Here is a 20,876-nt window from a genome sequence, read left to right as displayed (position 1 = left end):
CCCTCCCCCTCAGCTTCCCACTGCCTGACACTGCTTACTTCTCGCAGCAGCCTATACTTTTTTTGCTTCAGCACACTGACCGCAGTCCCTGTCAGCAGGGATGCGATCGCGCGGCTGGCCACATTTCGCCCGCCAGCTCCGCGCAGTGCGCACGGCGGGTGAAAAATTACTGTGGCCTGGTCTGGGATTTAGCTCCACCCACTCACTGTATGCTGGCGGGGCTACTGGGCTCCATCCTGGTGTGGAGATCACTTCCTGGGTCTGTGCAGCTCGCACCTCCCCCTTCCATCCTCTGCTCTGTGGACCATCTGACTTCAGCTGCTGCATGCCTCTTCATTCTGGTCTCAGGACAGCTCAGCCTGCTTTTCAGCTCCAGCTGCGGGACACAGGACCTGGGTGAGATTGCTCCATTTTATTTGCTGTCACCCTGTTTACTAGCGCCTATGTCTGACCCCAGACCCAAACCTCCTCCCAGACAGTCGGCCGCAGCCCTAGTCATCTACTACTCTTTTGTGGGCTGCAAGACCAAACTGCCCTCTGGTTCCACTGAATCCACCTGCTCCACCACACACACCATCCCTCCTGTTCTTCCTTCTCAGGATGCCCCCTTGGAATGCACATTATCTGCACCCCCTCCAGAGTGGGTTTCTTCCCTTTCCAAGCCTATTTCCAATCTGGCTAGGGTCTCCAGGACAGTGGTTTTGGCCTTGGAGTGGTCTTCCATGCGCTCTTCTCCTCCTCCCCCCCCCCCCCCCCCCCCAGGGAGTCCTGCTCAGTTTCTCCTGATCCCCCACTTCCAGCACTCTCACAAGCGCCCCTCCTTCTGTCCGGCTCCGTCCAATGCTAAGGAGCGTTCCCTCCATTGTCTGGATGTGGTTTTCGCTGTCCAGATCTATCTTTCCGTCACCTCCACTTTCCGGCAGTGTGACTTTTTCTTTGTGATTCCGGAAGATCGTCACAATGGTCTTCTGGGTTCCAAGGCAACTATTTCGCAGTGGATCCGTTTCGCCATCTCGGAATCGGACCGTCATAAGGGGAAGGGTGACTGCGCATTCCATGCGTTCCGTTGGGGCTTCTTGGGCACTACGCAATAGGGCTTCAGCCTTGCAAGTTTGCAAGGCAGCTACTTGGACATCTTTGCACACATCTTCGGCAGATTTTACCAGGTGCACGCTTTTGCATTCGCTGATGCTGGTTTGGGTCGCAAGGTGCTGCAGGTGGCAGTGGCTCAGTAGTCTGCCTTATTCTGTTTTGGGTATTTTCCTCACCCTGTGGACTGCTCTGGTACATCCCACGGACTGTGTCCCCCAATGGAGCCGACTGAGAAAAGTCGGAGATGTTTACTATGGTTCCGTTTTCTGTCCGAAGGGTTGTGTTCGGTTCTTTTTTGTCTAGTTCCCTCAGATGCCTGCTTGTTTCTTTGTCGGTCCTCTCCTAATCTAAACTGATTAGCTCGGAGTCAGTAGGCGACTTATATCCTGTCAGGAGGGGCTGAGTTCTGTTTGTATGCCTAGTGGCAGAAAGATATACCCATGATCTCTGTCCCCCAATGGATTCTCAGAGAGAGATTTTACGGTAAGCATACAAAATCAACTTTTCTCGTTCGGCTCCTTTGGGGACACAGGAATCATGGGTATATCTTGCTGACACTAGCGGTAGTCTCAGCGGCCACATACTATTCCTGCACTGGCTCTAAGTCTAAAATGCCAGGTGGTCCGGCTGAATCCACCTGCTCCGCTTCACGTCCCAGCCCTCCTGTACCTTCCGCCCAGGATGGCTCCCTGGAGCATGCGGTCCCTGACCCTCACCCAGTTTGGATGTCCTCTCTTACTATCTCTGATCTGGCGTAAGTTTCCAGGGAGGTGGCTATTGCTTTAAAGCCGTCCTCCTTGCACCCCCACTTCCAGGAGGCTCGTTCAGTGTCTTCTGAACGCCCCTCCCGGCGCTCTCACAAGCACCCTAGAGTAATTTACTCTGACTCCTCACCAGATTGAACGTCTCCACGCCGCTCTCACTCCCTTTCCCCATTTTCCAGGTGGCCGCTCTCCCGGAGGCCCCTACCGATTCCTGGCCCCCCCCCCCCCCATTCCAGGTCTTCTACGCCTGGATCTAGAGCTTCCTCTACCCGTTCCCGGTCTCCTGGGGAGCTGGTGGACGCAGACTCTGACCCACATTCGAAGACCGAAACTGTTATCCAAGTCGGACATGATGGACAGTCTGGTGTCGGCTGTCAGGGACACCTTTCACCTACAGGACCCTGGAACTTCAAATCCAGCTCCAGAAGTTTCCTTCCGCTGCACTCACAAGGTCTTCAGCACTCCTACGTAGTTTGACCTGCTGGAAGCACCCTGAGAAATGCTTCCAAGGGTCTCAACTGCTGTGGGCTAGGTTTCCATTTGCCCAGGACCTCGTCTCCAAATGGACCGCCCGCCTACAGTGGACCCTCCAGTCTTTCGTCTATCCAAGTCCACCACTCTTCCTCTGGCTGATGCGGCTTCCTTCAAGGACCCCATGGACAAGCGAATTGAGAATTTCGCAACATTTGCATTTGAAGCAGTAGGCTCGTCCTTGCTTCTGGTGTTCGCCGCAACTTGGGTATCCAATGCCTTGTCAGCCTGTGCCGGTCAACTTCGCCAACGCATTTTATCCGGGGCTGACCTAGCCCTCCACATCTCCAACGCTGGTGATTATCTATGCTTTGCGTCTCTTGAGTCCGCACGCTGTGCGGCCGTTGCCTCTCACTGAGATGCCCTTTACTGGCGGTCGCCTTTTTGGCAAACGCCTGGTTGAAATAATCTCTGAGGCTACAGACGGTAAGAGCGCTCTGCTCCCTCAGAAGCGTGTCGCACCAATTCTAGCCGCAAGTGCTCTTCGTTTCGGTACTTTGCCTCAGGCCGCCAAGACAATCTAGTGGCTTTGCAGTATTGGAAATGTCCTACCTTCAAAGTGCGCCCCTCCTGGAAGCAGGACGGCCGTTCTGAACGCTTCTACTCCAAGCCAGTTACTTGCAAACCTACCTCCTCCTGAAGGGGCGCTCCCACCAAAACCTTCCTCTCTGGTGGTTGCCGGTCCCTTTTATGGGACGTTAGGTCGGCGCAGGTCCAGGATTCCTCGGTTTGGGATGTTGTTTCCGACGGCTACTGAATAGTTTGGTTCTTGTCCCCGGGATCGTTTTTTCCGGTCCCGTCCTACCCACTCTCCGGCCCTGATTGGAGCTTTTCATTCTGCGCTCCACACCCTCCCTGCGCAGGGGGTCACTGTGCCAGTTCAGGACTGGATGGTTCAGGGCGGTTGGTGTCTCTTCCCCCCCCCCCCCCCCCCCAAGGAGCCTGTCTCCCCATCAACATCCTGGAGCTTCGGGCCATCTATCTTTGTCTCCTCCATGCCACGGCTGTGGCCTATATCAATCTCCAGGGGGGGCACTCGGAGCCTGGCGGCAATGGGAGAGGTGACAGGGATTCTAGTCTGGGCGGAACGCCAGGTTCCCTCCATCTCCTCAACGATCCACATTCCAGGGGGTGGACAATTGGGAGGCAGACTTTCTGAGTTGCTCCTTGCCCAACCCCGGGAGAGGTGTCTCCACCCGGAGGTGTTTGCAGCAATTTGTGAACGTTGGGGGGACCCAGGACGTGGACCTCTTTGCGTCCCACCTAAATCGACAGCTTCCCGTTTTCATGGCAAAATCCTGTGATCGGCTCGACCTTCTTTCAAGGTCCTCTCTGCCACCCCAATTCACTGCCGCTGCGTTTGACGGCATGGCGGCTGAAACCGCGGTGCTGAGGGCTCGCGGTTTCTCTCTCCGGGTCATTCGCACCATGCTTCGGGCGTGTAAACAGTCCTCTGCTAGGATTTATCACAGGACCTGGCGTGCCTACTTTCGGTGGTGTGAGGTCGATCCCTGTCTCTCGTTCTTTTCCTTGCCAAACCTGCTTTTCTTTATGCAGTCTGGGCTGGATACGCGTTTGGCTTCTAGTTCCCTCAAGGGGCAGGTGTCGGCGCTTTCCATTCTTTTGTCAGCATCCCCGGCTTCTGACCCTCATATTAGCACCTTCCTTCAGCGTGTAGCTCACGAGGCTCCTCCTTACAGGTCTCCCACTCCGTCCTGGGACCTGAATTTGGTTCTCAGCGCATTGCAAGGCGTCCCATTTGAACCCCTTCGGGAGAGCTCTCCGCTTCTGCACAGCTCACCCTAAGGAGTGCTCTCTCCACAACTGGGACATGGTCAGAGCTCTGCGTGTTTCTCTCTGTCACCACTTCTTTTCAATGCTCTTATTCGCGGTTCGTCTTTCCGGAGGGCCTGCGCAAGGAGCTTCCTGCTTCTAAGGTGACCATATCCCCGTGGATCCGTTCTGCCATATCGGAGGCCTATCGTTCTAAGGGGAAGGCTCCCCCTTTCCGGGTTACAGCACACTCCACCCGCTCTGAGGCCCTCTGGGCGGTCTTCAACAGGGCTATGGCCCTGCAGGTTTGTAAGGCGACCACTTGGTCGTCCATGCACATGTTCATGAAGGTGCACACTTCTGCGTCTGCTGATGCCAGTTTTGGGTGTAAAGTGTTGCAGGCAGCGGTGGCGTTACCATCCGACTGATGCTCTCTGGCTGATTTCTGTTTTCCCACCCCGGGAACTGCTTTGGTACGTCCCACGGTTCCTGTGTCCCCCAATGAAGCCGAACAAGAAAAGTAGATTTTTTTTATACTTACTGTAAAATGTCTTTCTCGGAGGATCCATTGGGCGGGACACAGCACCCACCCGTTGGTTATTAGTTTGTTGACTTGAAAGTCTATTTCCTCGGTCTTTGGACTCTCCTAGTGATTTGTTGGTTTCCTCCTACTGCTTTGGGACTAAACTGATAAGCTCAGTCAGTGGGCGGGGTATATCCTGCCAGGAGGGGCCGAATTTTTTGTTAATGCCTAGTGGCAGCAAGTGTCGTCCCCCCCGCCCCCCCGTGGATCCTCAGAGATTTTACAGGAAGTATTTTAAAAAAATCTACTTTTTTTAAATTATAATTAAAGCTGTAATAAGAATGATACGAGTACGGCTGGATACATATTCTACACATCATGCACAGACTGTGGTTAGATTATGTGCTCAAACCTCATAAAAGTTGCGCTTCAAGTTAAGTAATAGTCACAACTGCAGTCTGTCAGATTAAGAGCAAATGTCACCTAGAGCCAGATACTGATGTTTTTTTTCTGTATTCTAATTCAATTTTTTTTATTTGTACATTATGGTGGCAGCCATTATGCCATAGCTGGTTTTAACACTGTTTCCTCTGTTGCCTCATTGGGCAACACAGAACCATGGTTATGCTGCTGATGACTAGAAGGCTGACACTAGGCAAAAAAAAAAGTGAGCTCCTCCCAGCAGGATATACCCACCCACTGGCACAGAGCTAATCAGTTTTAGCTTAGTGTCAGTAGGATGCAGACACAGATTTGGAGCTCTCCATAGCTTGGTCTTTTTTATTTTCTAGCTAGGAATGTCTATTTAGGGTTTTTTCCTTTATTTTTCTAGGTTGGGTGACAGGAGCATGGCGCTGCCTGATCTCCCACATGCGACGAAGGGGCAGGGTGCATAGAGTATGGGCCGTCAACCCCTTCTTAATACAGTCACAGTGCTGTTAAGGAGGTATGGAGCAGCCACCATATTGGGCAGCCCCAGGTTCTGCTAATTGGCACAGGCTTCTATTAACCCTTTAATCTGTCAAAACTGACATTGGCATCTAAAGGACCATGTAAATGATCCCTAGAGGTGTAGTAGTGTGAATCAAGCACCCCCAAAACCACTGCATAAGAACAGCCATCCTGCACGCCAGGGGCTAAGACCTCAGGAAGCCATTTGCGCTTATCGGACCCCTGCAGTTGCACTCTGTTTTTACTATAGATTTCATAAACGACATTGCTCACAGCATCTATAGGGTTAATGACGGATTGCTAAATTTTTGAAAACTCTTGATTGTTTGTTGTTTTTTTTTTTTTTTTTTTTTTTTTTTTTCAATCCAGACTTGCTAGAGATAATTTGAAACCAGATTATCTGTTTGTGGTGGTTGGACAAGTTGGCGGCGCGTGCAGTGATGTTGAACAGCAGATCATTGAAGTTAATCGTCAAGAAAAGAGGGGAAAATTGGTTGAAATCCTGCAAAACATAGGTAGTTATAAATCACAGACACCGGTTTCTAGTTCTTACAAGATCAATAATAGATTTAGGGGTGTTTTTAGGGGAATCTATTTTGAAGACTTAACCCCTTCCTGACCTATGACGTACTGGTTTCATAACCAGCAGATCCAATTGCTATCAGCAGCTTAGATCTGCTGGTAATGACGGTTATTTGAGCTGGCTCTGATTTCAGTCATTTAAACAGTTAAATGGCGTCATCAGTAGTGATCACGGCCTTTAAACATTAAATACCGGTAGTTCCTGTTTTCTAGGGGACCCATCTGCAGCTCTGCAATGTCATCGCGGGATGCAAATGGGTTGCTGGGGAGGAACAGGCTTTTACCAGTCTTTTCCGATGGTTCGATGATTGCTTAACCCTTTAACGACGCAGGACGCATCACATCGCGCCGGTCCCGGCGCTCATCAACGGCCGGGACCCGCGGCTAATACCACACATCGCCGATCGCGGCGATGTGCTGTATTAACCCTTTAGAAGCGGCGGTCAAAGCTGACCGCCGCTTCTAAAGTGAAAGTGACCCGGCTAGTCAGTCGGGCTGTTCGGGACCGCCGCGGTGAAATCGCGGCGTCCCGAACAGCTTGCAGGACACCGGGAGGGCCCTTACCTGCCTCCTCGGTGTCCGATCAACGAATGACTGCTCCTTGCCTGAGATACAGGCAGGAGCAGTCAAGCGCCGATAACGCTGATCACAGGCATGTTAATACACGCCAGTGATCAGCATAGGAGATCAGTGTGTGCAGTGTTATAGGTCCCTATGGGACCTATAACACAGTAAAAAAAAAAAGTTAAAAAAGTGTTAATAAAGGTCATTTAACAATTTCCCTAATAAAAGTTTGAATCACCCCCCTTTTCCCATAAAAAAATAAGTGTAAAAAATATAAACATGTGGTATCGCCGCATGCGTAAATGTCCGAACTATAAAAATATATTGTTAATTAAACCGCACAGTCAATGGCGTACGCGCAAAAAAATGCCAAAGTCCAAAAAGCGTATTTTGGTCACTTTTTATACCATTAAAAAATGAATAAAAAGTTATCAAAAAGTCCGATCAAAACAAAAATCGTACCGATAAAAACCAGATCACGGCGCAAAACATGAGCCCTCATACCGCCCTGTACGTGGAAAAATAAAAGTTATATGGGTCAGAAGATGACCTTTTTAAACGTATAAATTTTCCTGCATGTAGTTATGATTTTTTCCAGAAGTGCGACAAAATCAAACCTATATAAGGGTGGGTTCACACTACGTTTTGTCCCATACGGGAGCGCATACGGCAGGGGGGAGCTAAAATCTCGCGCTCCCGTATGTGACCGTATGCGCTCCCGTATGCCATTCATTTCAATGAGCCGACCGGAGTGAAACGTTCGGTCCGGTCGGCTCATTTTTGCGCCGTATGCGCTTTTACAACCGGACCTAAAACCGTGGTTGACCACAGTTTTAGGTCCGGTTGTAAAAGCGCATACGGCGCAAAAATGAGCCGACCGAACGTTTCACTCCGGTCGGCTCATTGAAATGAATGGCATACGGGAGCCCATACGGTCACATACGGGAGCGCGAGATTTTAGCTCCCCCCTGCCGTATGCGCTCCCGTATGGGACAAAACGTAGTGTGAACCCAGCCTAAGTAGGGTATAACTTTAACCGTATGGACCTACAGAACAATGATAAGGTGTCATTTTTACCGAAATATGCACTGCGTAGAAACGGAAGCCCCCAAAAGTTACAAAATGGCGTTTTTTTCTTCGATTTTGTCGCACAATGATTTTTTTTTCTGTTTCATCGTGAATTTTTGGGTAAAATGACTGATGTCACTGCAAAGTAGAATTAGTGACGCAAAAAATAAGCCATAATATGGATTTTTAGGTGGAAAATTGAAAGGGTTATGATTTTTAAAAGGTAAGGAGGAAAAAACGAAAGTGCAAAAACGGAAAAACCCTGAGTCCTTAAGGGGTTAAGGCAGCCCTTAGCAATCGAGCGCCGAAAACAAAGATCAGTGTAATTGCATTACTTTCACATATGTAAGCCATCTGGGTGGTATCCCCGTGTGCGCAATTGTCCGTACAATTAAATTATTCCAAATGCCAAAATTGCTGGGCGCTGGCCGACAAGCTGGGCTTTGGGCGCTGGCCGACAAGCTGGGCTCTGGGACATGCCTTAGGTTCGCGCAGCAGGATTATTGACAAGCCAGAAGCCTACAGAGCCCTGCTAGTCCTGCCTTCACTTCCTGTATTTTGTCTCCTCACAGAGACACAGGCAATAGCAACTGGGACAGCATTTTTTCACTGGGCATTTTCACCCCTGTAGCTCATTTTTAGTGCTTTCATCTCTAGTCTTTATTGGTACATTTAATGTGTAGATCCAACTTTTATCACTTTTTTTTTATTCTTTTATGTGATGTCACCAAACATCAGAAATATTGTTGGTGCATTTTTTGTTTACGTGTTCACTTTGCAGGATCAATTACATTTTAAATGAACAGTTTGGATGATTACACACATGGGGATGCCAAAATGTATTTATTGTTTATCTTTGACACATTTATTTTATTTTTTTTCTTTTATATTTTGAAAGGAGAACTCTGGCAGGAGGGTATTTTTTGTACTTATGTGGGGTATAAAAAAAAATCTAATCACTTCTAGCGTTTCAGTGGTGCCTCTGGTGTCCTGCTGCGATCTTCCTGAAGCTGCAGCATGAATGTATTGTACCCGGGCCCAGCGAATACTGCTGCTAAGCAAATCCCTGACCGAGGCAGGACATTGCTGCCAGCTATTCGCTGAGCAGTATTCTGACACTTTGGACCTGGGTGCTTCTGGCTGCAGCTTCAGGAAGGTGATCACTGTGGGGAACCGGAGCAAGACAATGAAGGCACAGTGGGAGCGCTGATGGTAAGTTGATTTTCCGGGTCAGAGATTGAGTAGCCACTGCCAAAATCCATTGGTTTAGCATTGATGCCATTGATGCCCATACAGTCTGAGTGTAGTTTTGTAGAAAGAATTCAAAGAATGAATGTTAATTTCTCTGGCCAGTGAATGGGTAAATGGAAGACCTATTCACGCCAATGTTAGATTAGTGCAGCAGAATCTTAAAGCTGAATTTTGTAGTGTGAACATACCCTTGGGTGGTGTGCAACTGCGTCTCTCGACGCCCAATGTCAACTTTAGTGTCAGGGGGGCTTTTCAACCCCTATAGTCTTTTTTATAGGATATTTGTTTCCAAGACCAGATCCCTTTGCATTAGAGGATGTCATTTGTTAAACTGTGCCATTCAATTAACATTTTATTTTTACCTAACCTTTATGTAAATGTTTTAGGTCATGAGCGCACAATGGTTTTTGTGAATACTAAAAAGTGTGCAGATTTCATTGCTACATTTCTTTGTCAAGAACATATACCTTCAACAAGTATTCACGGGTAAGTGTGGATATTTAAAGAAATTGGTCCAGATTTGCATTTTGTTAATACTAAAACATACTATAAACTTAGACATTTTAAAAGGAACTTGTCAGCTGTGTTATGCCGAAATCACGGCCACCAGGAAGTGGAGTCCTGGAACAATTGTACTAGTTCGGTAGTGTTTCAGAAAAAAATTGTTAATAAAAATAAAAAGCTGCCACAATCCAGGTAGGTAGTGAAAGTAGTGGTCCCTGAAGCTGCTCCTGGCCCTCAGTGTTACTTCTCTCCCTCTCTGTGTTGATAGGGCAGGAAACTGCTGTCACAATCCGCCTTTATGACTAGTTACCGTGTTCACACCCAGTTGTTTGAGTTAAACCATAGTGCATCAGGGTTGCAATCCCTGCACATGTTTCATGCTGTCAGACAAAATCACGTAATGCAGTTAGGACAAATATATATCTTGGGAAATTTCTATTCATTAATTTATTTATTTTCTTTAGGGACCGAGAACAGAGAGAGAGGGAGAAGGCACTGGGCGATTTCCGTACTGGACAATGTCCTGTAATTGTTGCCACATCTGTTGCTGCCAGAGGTCTAGATATCGAGAACGTTCTTCATGTGATAAATTTTGACATCCCGGGAGATGTTGACGAGTATGTTCACAGAATTGGACGTACAGGACGTTGTGGCAACACTGGAAAAGCAATTTCCTTTTTTGACAGGACACAGGATGATGACCAGAAAATTGCCCGAGGGCTTGTAAAAGTTTTAGCCGATGTAAGTCGAGCATTGACTGGTTGTGCACTTATATATGATTTCTATACAAATCGGAGGCTTTGGGTGGGATGCAAATTCAGTTACCAGTATGTGCTTGTCCAGATTTTGGGGGAAGAAAACTAGTATGCCTGGACAGCCTAAGGTTCTTCACACTCCGGCTATCAAGCAACTCACTTACTTGGAAATGACCACAGGGCCTGCTTAAAGGGATACTCTGCACATAGGCATCTTATCCTCTATATAAAGGATAGACCTGATTGGAGGGGGCATGGTGTGACGTCACGAGGGAGCTTGATGTCACGTCTTCGGTCCCAGTGTTCTAAACAAACTGTTAAGAATTCCAGGTGCTGCACGGAGTTCGAGGGGGGGTCCCAGCAGTGGTACCCCCACGATCAGACATATTATACCCTATCCTTTGGATAGGGGATAAGATGTCTGTGGGCGGAGTACCCCTTAAAAGGGGTACTTTGCACCTAGACATCTTATCACCCTCCCAGAGACATGAATGGAGGGGGCGTGGCGTGACTTCACAAACACGGAAGCCCAAAGTCGGTGTTCTGAACATAAAAGGTTCAGAACGCTGGGGTGCCAGCCCGAAGATCACAGGCAGTCCCTGTGGCCGGACACACCACAATCAGACATCTTATCCAAAGGATACGTGATAAGATGCCCAGGGCCGGAGTACACCTTAAGCTACTTATGGATGCATGATTTACATTTACGCCCTGCATCATCAACAGGACTTTTAAGCAAGCTGAGGAGCTGAGCTCACATGAAAACTGGTGAGATATGGCTGCTATCAGCAGCCAAGACTCACTGCTATTACCAGACATCAGCAATCAAGCAGACGACCAATATTGACCCTTTAAATCAAAACAGATCGCGTGATCTTAGACGGAAAAAAAATACAGTTGCCAGGTGGTTGTAGGGGTTGATCGGGACATATACAGTGAAATTGACTGGTTTCGATTAGTTAAGATAACGACTGGAGGATACAGGCAGCCTATATAAGTAATAAGTGGAGTGCCAAAAACATTGATCAATGTTAAATCACTTCCCTTTTTCACATTTTTTTTTTTTCTTTTCAAATATCAAAATGTAAATAAAACATATTTGGTGTAGCTGCATGCTAAATGTTCAAACTATAAAATATAATGACCTGAACGTAAAAAACTTACAGGCCCTTGCCATTAGGAGGCAACACTAGGAATTAAGTTGTTGGCTCCATCCAAGCAGGCTATCGATCTCCAACCTACGCTAACCAGTTTTAGCCTTGTGTCTGTAGGAGGTAGACTGCTGCATATTTTATTGTTTTCTCTTCTTTCAGTTGGGTTGTAAGTGTGGGCCACACTAGGTGTAATCCCCCTGAGGGGGTGCTAGGACTCCAGTCACCATAAGATAGATATATGGAATTCTGTGTGAAGTGGTTAACAGTTCAGGGAAGATGGCTGCCCTGTAATAAGTTGCTAAATAAAATTACAATCTGACCATAGAAACAGATTTAAAAAAATAGTTCCAGTATCGGGTTTTAATCAGTAAAAAATATATGTATTATATAGGCCATACGTTCCCTTGAACACCATTCGTTAGGCCGGAGTTTAAAATTTTTTTTTAAATGACGATAAACTATTGGTAGGGATCCATCATGACATTTATACACAGTGGGATCCGGCCAACGTGGAACTACTTTCAGCTTGAGTATGGGATGTGAATTGTTCACATTTTTTTTAAACTGTTCGTAGAGCAAATATCTAATATTTCACATATTATTTCTTCCAATTAGGCACACCAGGAGGTACCTGCTTGGCTTGAAGAGGTTGCATTCAGTGCCCATGGCACTTCAAGCTATGGTTCACATCCAAGCAACTTTGCTTCAGTGGATAGCAGAAAGGCAAGTCTTATATAATGCTACCAGTCTACTATATTTGGCATAAGTTTACAAGAATGTTACTAGAACAACATAAAACATTCGGTGGTTGTGAAATCTGAAAATTGTTTGCAATAGTGGTGCAAAGGAAAAGTGGCTTAATATTCCAAAGCGACCTGATTTGTGCTTTTTATTTTTATAGATCTAGCTCCCATGCATCAAAGCTGTTCAACAAAGTTTTTCCCTATCAACAAGAGTTCATTTTTTTTTTTCGCCTTAGTGGATTGTTCACACGTTGGTTTTCTCGTTCGGCTCCATTGGGGGACACAGAGACCGTGGGGTATATGCTGCTGCCACTAGGAGGCTTCACACTAGGCAACAAAAGAAAGTCTGCCCCTCCCAGCAGGATATACCCCGCCTGCACACTCTGAGCTATCAGTTTTAGCTTAGTGTCCGTAGGAGGCAGACACAGGTCTGGAGTTCTCCAGACCTGGTAGTTTATTTTCTTATTTTTTAGTTTAGGGACGTGTATTTAGATTTTTCTCTCCCTTTTATTCCTCTCTCTTTAGGTGGGGGCTCAGGAGCATAGCGCTCACTGTTTCCCCATTTGCAAAGAAGGGGCACAGGCATAGAGTTATGCACTGTCAACCCCTTCCCGCCACCAGTCAGCACCTGGGGTTGCACCTTTGGGTCCAGGTCCACCTACCTACCCTGCTTGTCTTGCTGTCTCAGGCCGGCATGATGCAGGCGTATAATAGCTGGCCGAAGACTTCAGTAGGTAAGTTTCTAGGGACAAGGTGAGTATTCCTACTCTTTTTACTAGGTTTATAGCCTTTATTCAGGTTTCTCAACCTCTGTAGCCCCCCTGTTTTGGGCCCACTCCTTTTTATTTCTAAAGGCAGTTCCTGCTTGGCCATTCTGAACATAGGGGACATGTGCAGTGGTGCTTAATGTGGACATGTAAATACTATTTTCACTGGGCGTACCAGCATTTACTTTAGTTTCGTCCGTCTCCACAGGCGACGAGCGCCAGGGGTTTATCTTCTCGGTCGGCCACGCTTCATGCACACGGCCGGCAGCTTTTTCCCTTCTCCGGACGTGCTCCTGGTAAAGCGTCCGGAGCACAAAGGGTATAAATTGAGGCCGTTGCTACGGCCTAATTTTGGCAATTGGCTCCGCCCACTCCCCGCCGACTGGCTTTTCGCCGGTGATCCGGCCCATTTTCTCACCTGGCCTATAATTTTTACATTTATGTCCAATGAGGGCCTGGCTTTTCCTGGCTCTGCCCCCCTGCTCTTTAGGTTGCCCCCCAGCTCCAGAAGTTTCCTTTCACCATTCCTGTCACTCTCCTAAGGTTTTCAACTCTCATGCTTAATTTGACACCTTACTGGAAACAGCATGGAAGCATCCAGACAAACGCTTTCAAGGGACTAAGAAGGTTCAGGCACAGTTTCCCTTTGCCCATGACCTCATTGCAAAATGGACATCTCTACAGGCTGTGGATCCTCCGGTTTCCCATCTGTTGACAGCGACTACTCCACCTTTGGCAGATGCGGCATCCTTAAAGGACCCGGCAGACAAGAGGATTGAAAATCTGGCCAAATTCGAATTTGAAGCGGCGGGTTCTTCTTTGGACACCCAAGCAGAAGCGAAGGCAGGAAGCAAAGTCCTTTTTCTTGGCTTCCCAACTCCGCCAGGGCATTTTGTCCGGGGCCCTTCGGAAGATTTGCCGGATCTTGCGCTTCAACTCTCCGATGCTGGAGACTTTGTTCTCTGCTTATATGCAGTCTGCCCATTGTACAGCTTTTGCCACAGATAACCTAGTAGTGCTTCGTTGCTCCATATGGCTCAAGGCCTGGGATGCCGTTGCCGCTTCCAAGAACTCTCTCACTGAGCTTCCTTTGGCTGGGACCCGACTCTTCGGGAAATGCCTGGATGAAATTATCTCCTAGGCTACTGGAGGTAAGAGCTCCTTATTACTACAGAATAAACCTCGCTGTACAGATTCCCGCAGGAAGTCTACCTCCTTTCGATCTTTTGGCTCGGGTCGGGCGTCCAGACCGGCACCCTCACAGGATAAGAAGGCTCCTTTCTTCAAGGCCCGTCCCTGGAAATCTGATAACCGTTCCGGACGTTTTGTGGACAAGTCGGGCACCCGTAAGCCTCCCTCCACTTGAAGGGACGCCCTCACCCCCAACTTTCTTCGTGGGTGGGAGATTGTTTGTCCCTTTTCCGAGATGTTTGGGCTGCCCACTTGCAGGACTCTTGGGTCCGAGATGTTGTTTCCAAAGGCTATCAGATCGAGTTTGCTTCCTTTCCAAGGGAGCGCTTTTTTTCGATCCCGCCCTCCTTGTTCTCCTTCCTTGGCGGCAGCTTTTTGGGTCGCACTTCGGACCCTTCTCGCTCAGGGAGTGATCATCCCAGTTCCGGAAGTTTTCTGGGATCTGACAGTCCAAGGCAGTTTGTTCTCCCAGGAAGCTCTCCTCCCCATCTACATCCTGGAACTTTGGGCAATTTACCTTTTGTCTCCTCCTTTGGGAGCACCTTCTCAAGGACCGTCCTGTTCATGTCCAGTCAGACAACTCCACGGCTGTGGCATATGTCAATCGTCAGGGCGGCACTCTCAGCCCCGCCGCGATGGCCGAGGTCTCCAGGATCCTTCTCTGGACAGAACTCTGTTTCCTCCATCTCGGCGATTGACTTTCTGGAGTGGAAAATTGGGAGGCAAACTTCTTCAGCCGACCCCTGGTCTCTTCATCTAGAGCTGTTTGCGGACATCTGCAACCTCTGGGGCACTCCGGACGTGGACCTATTTGCGTCCCGCCACAACCAGAAAGTTTGTCGCGAAGTCCCGGGATCACCTGGCCCTAGTCTTAGATGCCCTAGTTATCCCCTATCTCTTCCCTTCTCTTCCTCCCTTCCCAGGGTCCTGGGGAAGCTCAAAGCGGAGGGCTTCCACGCTATTCTCATGGCTCCAGACTGGCCCAGGCAAGCTTGGTATGCTGACGTGGTTCGACTAGTGGACAAAGTGCCTCTGCGCCTCCCAGTTTTTCCTGACATGCTCTCTCATGGTCCCCTTTGCCACCCCAATTTACTGTTGCTGCATTTGACTCTGTGGCGGTTGAGACCGCGGTTCTTAGGGCCAGGGGTTTTTCCCCAATCGATCCGCACTATAATCAATTCGCTTAAGCCTTCCTCTGTGAAGATTTATCACCGTACTTGGTGGTCCTACTTTCGATTGTGTGAATCTCACTCCTTCTCTCCAGTTGTTTTCCCTCCCACGACTTTTACTTTTTTTTTACAGTCCGGGCTGGAGCAAAGCATGGCTCTCTGTTCCCTTAAGGGTCAGGTGTCTGCTCTCTCCATTCTCTTTTAGTGTCCTCTGGTGTCCGATCCTCACAACTGGACTTTTCTGCAGGGTGTTACTTGTGTGGCCCTGCCTTACAGATCTCCCTACTCCCCCTTGGGATCTGAATCTGGTTCTCAGTGCCTTGCAGGGTAGGCTCTTTGGACCTCTCCGTGATGTTCCTCTTCGTATCCTTTCCTGGAAGCGCGGTCACTTCCATTGGGAGATTTTTGGAACTATCGTCTCTTTCCTGCCGTTCTCCCTACCTGGTTTCACATCAGGACAAAGTAGTTTTTTCCATCCGGTCCCATCCTTTTTTGCCTGAGGTGGTCTCCATCTTTCACCTAAATGAGGATATCGTCCTTCCGTTCTTGTGTCCAGCTCTGTCCCATCCCAGGGAAAGTTTGCTTCACATGTGGTACGGGGCCTTTCAGATTTACCTTTCGGTCACTTCTTCCTTTTGCCAGTGTGACTTTCTTTGTGCTTACTGAGTGTCGTTGTAAGGGACTTACTGCTTTGAAGGTGACCATTTCGTGGTGGATCCGTTCTGCCATCTCGAAAGCTTACTGCTGCAAGGGGAAGACTCCTCCTTTCCGGGTCTCAGCTCATTCCACTCGTTCCGTCGGTGCCTCCTGGGCTCTCTGCAATAGGGCTTTGGCCTTGCAAATCTGTAATGCGGCCACCTGGTCATCCTTGCACACACTTACAAAACTTTATCAGGTGCATACCTTTGCATCTGCTGTTGGTTTGGGTCGGGTCGCAAGGTGTTGCAGGTGGCTGTTGCTCAGTTGAGTTTTTTTTCCCACCCCGGGGACTGCTTTGGTACGTCCCATGGTCTCTGTGTCCCCCAATGGAGCCGAACGTGAAAAGTAGATTTTTATGCTTACCGTGAAATCTTTATCGGAGGGTCCATTGGGGGACACAGCACCCACCCATTTGTTCTGGTGTCCTTGGTTCGGTTACCTGTCCGAGGGTTGGTTCGGTTACCTGTCCAAGGGTTGGTTCGGGTAATTTTTGTCTGTGGTTTCCTCGGACAGTTACTGTTTTCTTCTTTACCTGTCAGTCCTCTTCTACTGCTTTGGGACTAAACGGATAGCTCGGAGTCTGTAGGCGGGGTATATCCTACTGGGAGGGGCCGTCTTTCTTTTGTTGCCTAGTGTCAAGCCTCCTAGTGGCAGCAGCATATACCCCACGGTCTCTGTCCCCCAATGGACCCTCCAAGAAAGATTTTACGGTAAGCATAAAAATCTGCGCAGTTTCCAGCAAAAAGAATTGGCTAATTTAAATGGCCATAATGAAAAACTTTTGACATGTGAAAGCGACATTTTAAGTTTTGATATGCAGAGGTTTGTTCAGACCTCCGCTGATCTGAAGAACGAGCCATGAGAGGTTAGCGCTGAGCATGTTCTGTCCTGGCTACGTGTCACGTGTTCGAGACAAACTCGCCATGTAGATCTGAGCTTCTGATCACGTAATACAGGCGTTGGGAGGCAGGAAGTGGAGTGCACGGCAGCAGACTATTCCCAGCTCGTTCTCCTGATCAGCAGAGGTCTGTAACACTCAGCCCGGTTCGAAGCTTTTGACATGTCACTAGGTCTTTTGAAAAGTTATTCATAATGACAGGTACTATTTTAACATGAGTAAGGACTAAAAATGCTTTCCAAAAATTATAGCTGATGCTGTGACTAAGGCTACCTTCACATTGCCGCTATGCCCTGTCCTCTTAGGAGTTTGTTTTTTTCAGTTTTTTTGGCGCACCTACCAGACCCTAAACAGGTTGGAGCACAGTGGGCACCGCCGGGTCCCAAAGGATCCCATCAACTTTGCATGGGGTCCGTCAAGTGTTTTTCTGGAGGAGTTCTACTCCTGCGATTTTGTAATGGAACTCAGAGACAGTGGGAAAGTAGCCTAAGCCACCCCAGAGGTGTTTGATACACGGCCCTGTATGTTTTTACATTACTTTTTTCCTCTAGCGGCAGTATGCCAGGAGATACGTTTAAGTGGTACCTAAATGTATGCTGTGGTCTACCCATAGACTTCTATTATGTAGAAGTTGCTTAACCTCTTGGGGAGGCAGGGTGTACCTGTACCTCCCGCGATATAATGCAGGGTCAAGCGGTGACCTGGCGGCATATCTGGTCGATCCCCGGCAGCTTACGGTAGCTGTAACCTGGGGCTAATAGCGCGCGTCACTTATCGCGGTGAAGCACACTATTAACCCTTTAGGCACGACGATCAAAGTTGATCACCGCGTCTAAAATGTTGAAAAAAAAGCATTCCCGGCTCAGTCGGCTTGATCGGGATCACCACTGTAAAACCGTGGTGTCCCGATCAGCTAGGACACATCAGGACGGTCCCTTACCTGCCTCCTGTGCGTCCGGTTGGCTATTGATTGCTCCAAGCCTGAAATCCAGGCTTGAGCAATCGACCGCCGATAACACTGATCAATGCAATGCTATGGCATGGCATTGATCGGTGTATTGAATCATTGTAATGCATGTTATAGTCCCCTATGGGGGCAATAGCATTGCAAAAAAAAAAGTGATTTAATCTCTTCCTTAATAAAAGTCTGAATCACCCCCCTTTTCCCATTTAAAAAAAAAAAAAAATGAAAATATAAACATATGTGATATCGCCGCGTGTGTAAATGCCCAAACTATAAATTAAATAATCCACACTGTCAATGGCGTATGCGCAAAAAAATTCCAAAGTCCAAAATAGCGTCTTTTTGGTAACAAAAATGCTACCAATAAAAACTTCAGATCACAGCGCAAAAAATGAGCCCTCCATACATCCCCGTATGCGGAAAAATAAGTTATAGGCGTCAGAAAATGACATTTTTAAACATATAAATTTTCCTGCATGTAGTTATGGTTTTTTTCTAGAAGTACGACAAAATCAAACCTATATAAGTAGGGGATCATTTTAATCGTATGGACCTTTAGAAAAGAGAAGGTGTAATTTTTACCAAATAATGCACTCTGTAGAAACAAAAGCCCACAAAGTTACAAAATGGCGTTTTTCTTTTTTTTTCTGTCAAATTTTGTCGCACAATTCTTTTTTTCATTTTGCTGTCGATTTTTGGGTAAAATGACTGATGTCATTACAAAGTAGAATTGGTAACGCAAAAAAAAACCCTCATATGGGTCTGTAGGTGCAAAATTTAAAGGGTTATAATTAAAAGGTGAGGAGAAAAAAAAACTAGTGTGGAAAAACCCTGAGTCCCCAAGGGGTTAAATTATGCCAGTTTGGACCGGTCTTTGTCCCCTGTATGTTGGTGTATATTTTTTTCTGGGATAGAACAGTTCTGAATGCACTATTCTGTACCACAAAAATAGAATGCTGTTGTAAATGTTTTCTCCATAGAAGTATATTAGTGGCGTAGGGTTGGGTATAATTTTTTATTTCTTGCATGTTTTAGAGTTTTTACATAGTTTTAACTTTATAAGCAATAAGGTATATGTGTAAAACATATGAAAATGAATACAAACATATCCTATAAAAAGAGTATGCAACACTGAGCCAAATTGGTCTGGTCTGTGATACATCGATTTGTGATGTAGATGTGAACTTACCCCAACTGGGCCACAGGGCTAAGGCCTTTTGTAAACTTGTGAAGATTTCGTTGCCACACGCTGCACTTGGTCATCTGTAGAGATGAGCGAATTTACAGTAAATTCGATTCGTCACGAACTTCTCGGCTCAGCGGTCGCTGACTTTTCCTGCCTAAATGAGTTCAGCTTTCCGGTGGTCCGGAAAAGGTGGATACAGTCCTAGGAGACTCTTTCCTAGGACTGTATCCACCTTTTCCAGAGCACCTGAAAGCTGAACTAATTTATGCAGGATAAGTCATCAACTGCTGAGCCGAGAAGTTCGTGACGAATCGAATCTAATGTAAATTCGCTCATCTCTAGTCATCTGCTCAGTTCCTATTTGCATCAATAAATCCATGTTTTCTTTTTTCTTTAGAGAGCCAACTTTCAAGTGGACGGTACCAGAAATGCAGGCTTCTCACAACCTGCTGCTCAGGCTGAAGATGAGGACTGGGGCTAGTGAAATGTTCACGCACATGAGATCACATTTGGTTTTTCAGAAACATTCTGTTGTATGTTTGTAAAAAGAAAAAAAAAATATGAAAATTTTGGTTACTTGGCTAAAAGTATATAACATTTGTTTAAAAAAAAAAATTATATAATTTCTTATTTTGGTTTGTAGTAAATAACGGCTCTGAAGAGATTGGAGCACAAAATTAAAGTTTTCTTTTTTTCTTTACCTATTTTTTTACTGTTTGCGGGTGGTTTCATGATTGGAACTGTTTGGCATAGCTGGGTTATCTATCCATTATAAATTGAATGTTTTCTGCCCAAATCAAGCAAAAGCAGTGACGTTTTCCCATATCAACCAAAGCGTTTTTTTTTATCTTAAGTGCAATTTGTTGCGTTGTATGTTGCAGTACTCAGTAAATTTGAAGTATGTTTCCCATCATACAGAAGATTGCCATTGCAGGAGTGCACATTATTCTTCTGCGCAGCTTTCATTGCGGATTCTGCTTCTAAATTGCCGGAGCGATCTACCGTGGTCTGTGCTGCAGCCTATCCAGAACTATACATTAGTAAACAGAATGTCTTATTGCCTCCTAGGCTCTTATCTCCAATATGGCAACCGGCGCATCACATTACCTTGTATGGCTTAGAAGACACCACAGCATATTGTTTCCTAATGTGCATTTCTGAGGAGCAATAGACAGAGAGGCTCCTGACCTTTAGTCATTTTTTTTTTGTGTGTAATTGGAGATACGTGAAACAGCCTCAAAACAAAAAAATTATATATAGTCGGGAATAAGATGAGAAAAAGATTACCTAATCCGATCTGCTGCAGCCCCATTCTGAAAAGAGGCGAATCTGAGCTGTGGGGGATCAGAGCAAAGTATGAGAGATTTTATACATATACATATATATATATATATATATATATATATATATATATATATATTTTTTTTTTTTTTATTCCTCCTGTGCCAGCACCATATTATATTTTTATATAAGACTAGATAAAACCCTTACATTTGGCATCTTGTTTATTAAATGTAAAAAAAGAAAACCTTATAGTTCAGCAAGATCAGTATATCCATAGATAAAATCAACAGTGTAAGACATCACTGGAAACATGACAAATATGGTACAGTAAATGACAAACTGTAGTATTAAAGGGGTACTCCAGTGGGAAAACTTTTTTTTTTTTTTTTTTTTTTTTTTAAATCTACAGGTGCCAGAAAGTTAAACAGATTTGTAAATTACTTCTATTAAAAAATCTTAATCC

The 20,876-nt window shown here is 46.6% G+C and overlaps 1 protein-coding gene across 5 annotated transcripts in view; it reads left to right on the top strand.

Annotated features, from left to right (window-relative positions):
- DDX4 (DEAD-box helicase 4) overlaps positions 1-20,506 on the top strand; it is a 125,313-nt gene extending 104,807 nt beyond the window's left edge. For 3 of the 5 annotated variants that reach the window (XM_056547632.1, XM_056547624.1, XM_056547642.1), the window contains 5 exons: positions 6,004-6,149; positions 9,486-9,585; positions 10,068-10,344; positions 12,128-12,235; positions 19,527-20,504. In XM_056547632.1, the coding sequence (XP_056403607.1) occupies positions 6,004-6,149; positions 9,486-9,585; positions 10,068-10,344; positions 12,128-12,235; positions 19,527-19,610 (715 nt within the window). In that variant the 3' untranslated portion in view covers positions 19,611-20,504. Of the gene's footprint in view, positions 1-6,003; positions 6,150-9,485; positions 9,586-10,067; positions 10,345-12,127; positions 12,236-19,526 lie in introns of all 5 variants that reach the window. The other 2 variants (XM_056547657.1, XM_056547650.1) reach the window with 2 other exon arrangements.
- Positions 20,507-20,876: the final 370 nt, after the last annotated feature.

This window comes from Hyla sarda, chromosome 1 (genome assembly GCF_029499605.1).
Source record: "Hyla sarda isolate aHylSar1 chromosome 1, aHylSar1.hap1, whole genome shotgun sequence".
NCBI lineage: Eukaryota > Metazoa > Chordata > Amphibia > Anura > Hylidae > Hyla > Hyla sarda.
Note: the sequence above shows the minus strand (reverse complement) of the source record. Positions and strands in the feature narration are given on the sequence as shown.